The sequence below is a fragment of the Rosa chinensis genome, chromosome 5 (genome assembly GCF_002994745.2).
Source record: "Rosa chinensis cultivar Old Blush chromosome 5, RchiOBHm-V2, whole genome shotgun sequence".
Classification (NCBI taxonomy): domain Eukaryota; kingdom Viridiplantae; phylum Streptophyta; class Magnoliopsida; order Rosales; family Rosaceae; genus Rosa; species Rosa chinensis.
In genome coordinates this window covers 51415813-51425052 of record NC_037092.1, presented here as the reverse complement: position 1 = coordinate 51425052, position 9240 = coordinate 51415813, and the positions used below count along the sequence as shown (strand labels likewise).

General features: G+C 35.9%; 1 protein-coding gene across 2 annotated transcripts; it reads left to right on the top strand.

Moving 5' to 3' along the window:
- Positions 1 to 6856: 6856 nt before the first annotated feature.
- Positions 6857 to 8965, top strand: LOC112201544 (palmitoyl-monogalactosyldiacylglycerol delta-7 desaturase, chloroplastic). 2 transcript variants are annotated; one of them, XM_024342443.2, is made up of 7 exons: positions 6857 to 6961; positions 7064 to 7122; positions 7202 to 7560; positions 7823 to 7963; positions 8116 to 8256; positions 8389 to 8495; positions 8609 to 8965. In XM_024342443.2, the coding sequence occupies exons 3-7, from the start codon at positions 7264 to 7266 to the stop codon at positions 8667 to 8669; spliced, it is 747 nt and encodes a 248-aa protein (XP_024198211.1). In that variant the 5' UTR covers positions 6857 to 6961; positions 7064 to 7122; positions 7202 to 7263; the 3' UTR covers positions 8670 to 8965. The 2 variants fall into 2 exon arrangements, with proteins under 2 accessions (XP_024198211.1, XP_040375476.1); XM_040519542.1 differs by lacking the exon at positions 6857 to 6961 and having other exon boundaries at positions 7096 to 7560.
- Positions 8966 to 9240: the final 275 nt, after the last annotated feature.

Below are 9240 nucleotides of genomic sequence, written 5' to 3'. Positions count from 1 at the left end.
GCTCTCCATTCTCTAGTTCATCTTTTGGCGTTTTCAAGCAAGGAAGGAAGAAGCAAGACCAAGCCGTGAGCATCTCCACCATTCCACCTTGAAGCCGTGCACTTTGAAGCTTGCTTTTGAGTTTCATTAGTTCATCATTCAAGTTTTACATCACCATCTCCATTCACGGTGTAATTCAACCTTCTTTCTTGTAATCACTTTTGATTCTCCTTGTTTGATTTCGTTAGAGATTGTTCTAGTTAACATTGATGTTTGAACACGGTTTATATTCTGAAATTTTATGAGTGAATAAAGAATTTCGATTCCTATGTTGTGATTCCAAAGTTGCTTATGTGTGATTGTTCGATTGAATTTGCTTAATTGATATCTCTTGTATGTTAATCTTTATTGGTTCGAAACTTTTAGGGTTTATGTATGAGTGGTGCTAGATTTAAGAACATGATTCAACTTTTTGTGTTATGAACTTAAATCCATAGTAGTAAAGGTTTTGGACAAAAATCGAATTCAATTGAAAAGGATTGCAATTAGGTGAACTTATTCATACTAAGTTGTGCACTTGAGTTGATAGCCTTTCTATGTGTCTATTGCGTTGAATATGTATGATTGTCTAGCTTTCTAGAGCTTGAATGCATGTTTAATACTTTAATAGGATTAGGCATTGTGCTTTCACTTAGATTAATTAGCGTTGAAAGTAAAATATGGGAAATCGTTTGCTTTCTAATGTTTCACATGATCAACTCCTTTCACATGACTTGGAAGAACAATGTAGGGTTCATTCGAATTCAATTATAAACTTGGTTTTAATCTTTGTTTCTTACATTTCGTTCTTGTATTTGTGTTTTTGTTTATACTTAGTTTTAATTCTTGTTTTTAATTTTCGAAAAACCAAAAACCTAAAACCCCCCTAAATTCGTGAATAGTGTTTATGTGTGAATATTATACTTTGTTTTTATTTTAATTGTTTAAATTGTCTTACATTGACAGATGTACCCTCAATCCCCAGAATAGAACGATCCCTACTTACTTATACTACTAATGATATTTCTAGGGTTAAATTATATGCTTGCTTTGAGCGTATCACGACGTCGCTGGAGCAAGGATTTGCCATCAGGTCCGATTGCACAAAACTCTGCCACTTTGCTGCATCGTCGTCACTGAGAATCGATGCTAGAGGATGCCACAGGGAGGAGCGCACGGTGGAGACGAGTCGATAGAGGTCACCGAAAAAAGGACTGCCGGCCAGGTCAGAATACCGGGTCCTGGTCGGGTTAGTTGCTGGTGAGGAGAGAGAACGCAGAGTTTTCAGAGTTTCTAGAAAGGGAAACTTCCAAAATGAAAATAGTAAGTTTCCGAAAACGGAAACCCCAAACTTCAAATGCTCATAACTTTCTCATACAAACTCCGATTTTTGCATTCCATATATGAACTCGTATCAACGCGCTCTACAACTTTCATGAAGGAAGTTACTGGATATTCTCAACGTATAAAAAGTCAACCTTGAACCCTATAAATTCACACTTTTCAAATAAATAATGGTCCGAAAGAATTCCACTGCACATACGACATACGAATAAAACATAATAAAAATAATTCGTACAATTGGTTCATTATTAATTACTAAAATTAAATAACGAAAATTCAAGTAAGCACAGTGAGGGTTTAAGGGGAACAAAGAGCATAGGCCAATTCCCAAAGATTGATGCGTTGGTGGCTACGATGATTTTTGGCCTAAAAAGACAAAAATATAGGAAAACAATCTAATATTCTATTATGATAAGTAGGGAGAACAAAAATCAGTTCGATACAAAAAAATTGAGTATTATTCCACATTTTCTAGGGTTCTTGTTAGCCAAGGGGAGGAGATCGATTTAGTTTGGTTTGGAAGCAACAAACAGATAAGTGTTGAATTGGCAGGGTATAATTTTAAAGGATTTGGTGTGAGAATAATTGTGACAGTTTGCAATCTTTTAGAATATGTCCATGTTTGAAATTGATAATTCATCAATTGTATAATTTTTGGTCTTGCAAAGTCAACTTAATGAAGCAAAAGAGAAATTGTGTAATTTCGCGTCAATGTGATGCACTGTTGCGGAGCTCCGTTGGATACCAGCTCCTAATAGGGGGAGGATTCGGGGACGAATAGGGAATGGGGCTGGGGATCCCCAATCCTCGCTATCTAAGATTGGGGATGGGGCAGGAATGGTATTGTGATCCCCATCCCCAAACCTGCCCCAATAATATATACATATATTTAATTTATATATATATACACATATATTTATATAAATTTATTTTTTATAATATAAATCACAAATATATATATTTACTATTTTATTTTAAGGTTGGGTTCTAGTTGGACTGTAAGACCCCGGAAATTCGTTATTAATTTCTAATGGTTTCCGGGAATTAGTAAGTGTTCGTTTGTACGATTTCGTGACTCGTGAATGGAGCGGAAGTGTTTCGGACGAATTATTAGTCGAAGAATATGGTTTTAGGGGGGTGGCAATGGTTGACTTTTTATATGTTTGGTTTCTCCAAAAACTTCCTTCACGAAAGTCGTAGAGCGCGTCGATACGAGTTCGTGGACATGTGGAACGCGAGAATCGGAGTTCGTATGAGAAAGTTATAAGCGATTGAAATTTGGGGAAATTTCTATAAATATAAGAAAATTCCGGATTTTTTCATAAATCCCAAAAGTTCCGAAAATCCCATTTTCCTCCCCAAATTCGCTCCGCTCTCTCTCCTCCCTACCCGCGTGACCCGACCCGAACCCGGTGTACCGACCCGGTTCGATCTCCTCCGTCCAACGTCCGCCGACGACGAGACCACTGCAGACGGCTTCGCCTCCTCCTCGCCGTCGTCCCCTTGGTGCTCGATCACAGCAGCAGCGACCGGAACTTGGAGATCGGAGCAGCCACAGACCCTAAAACGGATCCGGCCGGATTTCACCAATTCCGGTATCCCCTTGGCCGATCCATTCCATTTTTGAGATCGTCTCTTCCCCCTGATCATCCTCATACCTACCTTGTAGGACGATTTCGCATGAGGAGTGATTGATCAAGGTTTGAAGCATTTGACGGTTCTGGTTGGATCTGGGATCTGATCAGACGCACGAGATTGATCCAACTTCCAAGCTTGATCTAGGACGATCTAGACCGAATCTCACTTAGCTCCAGGTGACTGACGGTTTTGGTTGGGTGGACGGTTGTGATGGTGATTTTGTGCTTGTCTTGGTTTGTGTGAAGACGCAGCAGGAATTGGAGGTGAGTAAATCTCACGTGGTTAATTTACGAACGGAATTATTTATTACTCGGATTTACTTGTTTAGTTGTTAAATCATTTTCAAAACAAATTATTTGTTTTAAAATATATGAACTTGATCGACAACGGTTCATGGGTAAGTGAAAACAATGTTTTGATATAAAATGATTTTCGAGAAGTATAATTTATAAAACTATGGTTGGTATTAGTGGTCATTCATGCGTGAATGACTACGTATATATATATTTACGTGGAATATATATATGGATGGAGTGGCTTTGTGATATGTATATGTTTGATGGTTATATTGTTGAAAGAGTGAATTGAAAATGTGGTGTGACATTGGTGAAGTTGTGTTTGATGGTGTGATGATTTATATTGTTGTACCAAAGTGGCGACCAAAGTGGCGATAGTTTATATTGTTGTACCAAAGTGGTGACCAAAGTGGCGACAATTCATCATGTGTGTGATTGATGTAATTGTATGAGTATAGCGGTTTACAATTCATCATGTGAGTGATTGATGTAATTGTATGAGTGTAGTGGTATACAATTCATCATGTATGTGATTGATGTAATTGTATATATTAAATGAGTATTTGGAGTTGATGGTTGATCATCTATTTTAGTCAAAGTCGATGGGTGAACATCGACTATCGACTATAGTTTGGAGTTGATGGGTGATCATCTACTTTAGTCAAAGTCGATGGGTGAACATCTACTATTGACTTTAGTTTGGAGTTGATGGGTGATCATTGACTTTAGCGTGAGTTGTGTGACTTCTTCATACATTTTCCTTTTCCTTCTAATTGTTGTTTTTATGTAATCTCCTGAACTAAGTTATATGCAGGGATTACTGTCTTTTGAATTGTTTGTTTTTATGTAATCTCCTGAACTAAGTTATATGCAGGGATTACTGTCTTTTGAGTTGTTCGTTTTAATGTAATTTCCTGAACTAAGTTATATGCAGGGATTACTGTCTTTTGAGTTGCTCGTTTTAATGTAATCTCCTGAACTAAGTTATATGCAGGGATTACTGCTTTTTGTATTGTTTGTTTTAATGTAAATTCCTGAACTAAAATCTATGCAGGGATTTATATGATTTCTTTTGTTTGTTTTCATGTGATCTCCTGAACTAAGTTTCTATGCAGGGATTACTGATTTTGCTTAATTCTTATTGTGGGTATAGTTGTGGGTTGTGATCTGTAGTGATTGGAAATGAGTATGTTTTCCTGGTTGTGCCGTTGAGGCAAAGGAATGGTGATCTGATAGATTGTGGGGACGTGAAATGTTTAAAATATTGGGAGTTATTTGAATAGTTGGAGATTGTGGGAAGTGAGATAAAATGAATTGAGAGTCAGAGCATGTGGGTTTTTAGTTGGGTTGAAATTGTTGAGCATGTTATTGATTAATTTGAACTTGACGTTTTGTTGTGATAGTTACATATTGTTTTGTTAAGCTAAGATGGTGAAAGCATGTATTTTGTGGAATTAAATATTGTTGCTTTAATTTTCTCACGAATTGAGAAATTATAAGCATGAGTGACGTGAGTCATTTTATTCGAGTTTACTCATACGGGCTGAAAGGCTTACCGGGTTTGTTGTTTACATTCCCGGTGCACTATTCTATGGTGTAGGGGTTATTGTGCAGGTTAGAATATCAGGTGATCGTTATCGAAGCTGAGGTGGACTTTCCGTCACGTGGTGTAGAAGGGCGCTTATACTTGTAGTCTTCCGCTGTGTAGTGAGTTGGTAAGAGAGGTTGCATGTTGAATTGATATTTAGTTTAATTTGTAAACTATTGTAATGTAATATGCGACTCTAAAGAACGAGTCGGTATTGACATTGTGAATTTAGCTTTTTTGTTGCTTTGTTTAAATGAAAAATTTTCTCTATGTGTTTTTCTTGTTATTGTTTTGTTCTCGCGTTTCGGATTTGAATTCCTTTATTCAAAATTCGGGGCGTGACATGGACCTTCAAATTTGATATTTAGACCTTCAACTTAGACTTTGTCAAGTTATGTGAAAAGACAAATAAAGATAAAGAGAGAAAAATGAAAAAATAAATAAATACTCTTTTTACCTCCTCCAACCAAATATAAATTCAATTAAATTTTTTTTTTCCTGAAATTTCCTTATATTGCCTATATAGTTTTATAATTTACCTAAAATAATTAAGTAAAAATAATAATTTCTATATATGACCCATTATTTTTTTTTTTTTTTGAAACAATGACCCATTATTTAATATAAAAGTAAATTCAAAATAATCTGATTTGGAATTTTCTTAAACTAAATTAATTGAATATTATGATATAGTTATTACTCGATATTCCAACCTAAAACCCTTGAAATCCTTCTTTTAGCAAGTTCAAAGGGATTCCAACAATATATCATGATCAAGAACCAACCCTCTAAGTAATTTTGGTGGAGGAGAAACCTACTCATAAGAGAGCAATATCATGTGATTATGATTCATTCTTCTTCTTGTGGTTGAAGATAGAGATAAAATGTAGAGTAACAGATTGTTGTATCTCATGTTCAAGGATGTTTTGGTAAAAATAAAGAGGTCTACTTTTCTTTTCAAGTATTCTAAAAAATAAATTAGAGGTGTAATAAGTATGGGAGGTCCAAATAGCAAATTTGGAGGTCAAACTAGAACCACCGTTACTTTAATGGCTACACTTTTACAATAAAAAGGCACCGTATAAACCCTAACTTCATGAACAACAACCCAACCATTCCTATCATTCTCTCTTTGTCTCTTTTGATCTATATCTTCTCCCTTATTGACGGCAAATCTTCCACTAGGAAGAAAAGCTTTTCTGCCACAAAGGTTAAGTCTCCTTCTTCTATTTTTTCTTCTTTTATTGAAGAGAACTTGAATTTTTTACTGACCTTGTTTTCCTTATTATATTATTTGTTGTAGGGTTCTTGCAATGATCCAGAGAACATCACCTTATTCAAATAAAATGGGCATGCTATGAATCTTAAGTTGAGAGATTGATGGTGGGGACTTTTGTTTATTGTTTAGGTTTTTTGTTTTTTATCAAGACTTTTTGTTGTTTACTAAGATTGGGATGAGGAATTTTTTGACTTTTGTACTCACTGAATTATGATTTATGAATTTAATCATATTTTAATTTTATTTGTTGTATATTTTGATTTTTTTTAAAAGCAATATGAAAAATATATATTTTATTTATTAAATTCTTATTAGGGATTTGGAGTGGATTTAGAGGCCTAGTCCCCAGTGGGGATGGAGACAAGGAATCTTCAATATATTTTTATTGCAGATTGAGGCGGAATGAGAGTAGAGAATGATCTCGGGAGTAGGAATCAATCCCTATCCCTAACCCGCCTTATTGCCATCCCTAGCGTTGAACTGTTGATCTACCTTTATGGCGCCCAGTAGCACGGTCCCTAACTTTTTTGCCTTATTAATTTGCATATCATATGGGCATGACATGAGTAGAGACGTTGACAGATGAGCAAATACAGCGGCTTGGTTTCAACAATATTAGTCATCTTTTTTTATTTAAAAGATTTCCAAAACGAATTGGTTTCAACTTTCAACAATTGTGGCATGGGCTAGTCTGAATATCTGACATATAATAAAGCTCCTTCAAGCGGGTTGGTTCAGGGCTTCAATACTTCAATTCATGTACACAGTACACCTAAACCACGCTTTGGTCGATATGTAGTAAGTTATTGATACCATTTAATTTTCTGGCGTTTACTTATATATCATTGGGCATGACAGTAGAGACGTTAACACATGCATAAATATTTAAATATGTAACAGCCGACAAAAGTTCTCCAAGTACGAGCATTAGGTTTCACCCACGTACCATGGCCTGACAGGTATTGAAATTATTTTTCTCTCTTCACTTTGGCTCACCAGTATAAGTAATGGTCAGCTCCACACATGCTTCTCATGCAGAGGCAGCTACTGGTGTACGTAGTAGTACAGTTGAGCGAGAGTTAAGCTTATCAGAGTCAGATATGGGGCTTCTGGGAATCTGGGCGGCCATTCTCAATACGCCTTGTGCTTATTTCTGGGGGAGGAAATGGAATTTATTTGACCTAGTGATGGTAGCGATGTTTGTGTCGATCCATGTCCTTTGTTTATTTGCACCATTTCATTTCAACTGGTCTGCGTTTTTCCTCATGTTGGCTCTCAGTTATGCCACCGGCTTGGGAGTAACTCTGTCTTACCACAGAAACCTTGCGCACAGGAGTTTCAGGCTTCCCAAGTTTCTCGAGTACTTGTTTGCCTATATCGCTGTTCTTTCCGCTCAGGTACCTACCAACCTATGGCTTAGCTACAACACGTACTCATAAATTTATTTTCGAGGGTTTTATGTGCAGCTGTGTGCCAATTTTGCTACTTCCCTTCATGAAAATCCCATTTTCTGCATGAGGAACAAGTTCACATATTTACTTTTGGTTTAACCTAGCCTACTTCAGATTAACAATGTAACATATTACTATGAAAGTTTCCTTGAGTTTTATATTTAACGTTTCTAAATTGATACGTAACAACTTGACTCTGGTTTTTCAGGGAAGTCCAATTGACTGGGTGAGCACACATCATTACCACTACCAGTATACAGATACAGAGAAAGATGCTCATAGCCCTCTTAAGGGTTTTTGGTTTAGTCACATGGGATGGATTTTGGATAGCAATACGCGCTTCGGAAGAGTACGTAATTAATTTACAAATACATACACCAAACGTTCTATATAATATTACGTAAATGCATATTTACTTATACTCTTTCTTTGTTTACAATATTTTTTTTATACCCTTTATATATATTTACAAAATTAATTTATTAAATAAATAATTTGCAGTATGGTGGACTGAAAAATGTTGAAGATTTGAAAAGGCAGCCATTCTATAGGTTTCTTCGTCATACGTACTTTTTACACTCGTTTATTCTTGGAGGAATTCTATATGTCCTTGGTGGGTTTCCCTTCATCGTTTGGGGAATGGTACTTGAGATCATATTTCTTTCTCTCTCTTTTTCTACCAAAAGAAATATTTATCATTAAGTATTCCTTTGTTGCAATTTCATTAAGAAGTCCTTAAATTAAATACATTAATTAATGAAATTATTTGATCAGGGAGTGAGAATGGTAGTTGTTTTCCAAAGCACTTTGCTAGTCAATTCATCTGGCCATACGTGGGGGTATCAAGCATGGAATACCGGTGATCTATCTAAGAACCTTTGGTACGTAATTAAGAACTTAATTAGGGATCCTTAATTAAGTAATCAAAGTTCATTTGAGATTTAAGATTAATGATCCACTTTACATGTATCTTCATGTTTAACTGTTTAATTAGGTGGTTGGGAAATGCACAACAACCACCACGCTTTCGAATACTCGGCTCGACAAGGCCTTGAATGGTGGCAGATTGACGTGACTTGGTACGTCATAAAGTTTCTTGAAACTTTAGGGTTGGCAAAAGATGTGAAACTACCATCCGAAGCTCATAAGAAACGCAAAGCTTTAGAGACCAGAGCAATGATGGCTACTCATGAAATAAGCTACAAAGATTAAATAGTTTTCTTAATTTGCTATTAATTATGTGATATGGATAGCTACGCACTACCCCCTGAATTTTAATTTTATACTTTATATATGTTGTGGTGAATAAAATTCTTGCATGGAATGCATGTCAGTTTGTACTCTAGCTAATAATGGAAATCCGTTTTGTTGCGTTACTTTCCACTCGGGCCGCGGAACACCAATCACCAATCTCTTTATGGTTCAAGATTTAATCGATAAAAAATTGTTTGTAATACAAGACCAAGATTAAAAGTAGATATCAATTAATCTCTGGAATCCCTTCCACTCCTGAGGTCAAAATTTTCTCTTAACTTTTAGCTAGAGGAAGATTGAAAAATTGGGCAAGACTCGCCCGTTATTCTAATAATTGTGATCCTTTATGTGCCCTTTCCAGCTCAGGGGATG

Bases quoted from the DNA above. Each gene is read 5' to 3' on its own strand.
- LOC112201544 (XM_040519542.1), top strand. From the start codon at position 7,171: ATGGTCAGCTCCACACATGCTTCTCATGCAGAGGCAGCTACTGGTGTA. The intron at 7,964-8,115 runs GTACGTAATTAA...AATAATTTGCAG, and splicing joins GCAATACGCGCTTCGGAAGA to TATGGTGGACTGAAAAATGT. The intron at 8,257-8,388 runs GTACTTGAGATC...TTATTTGATCAG, and splicing joins CCTTCATCGTTTGGGGAATG to GGAGTGAGAATGGTAGTTGT.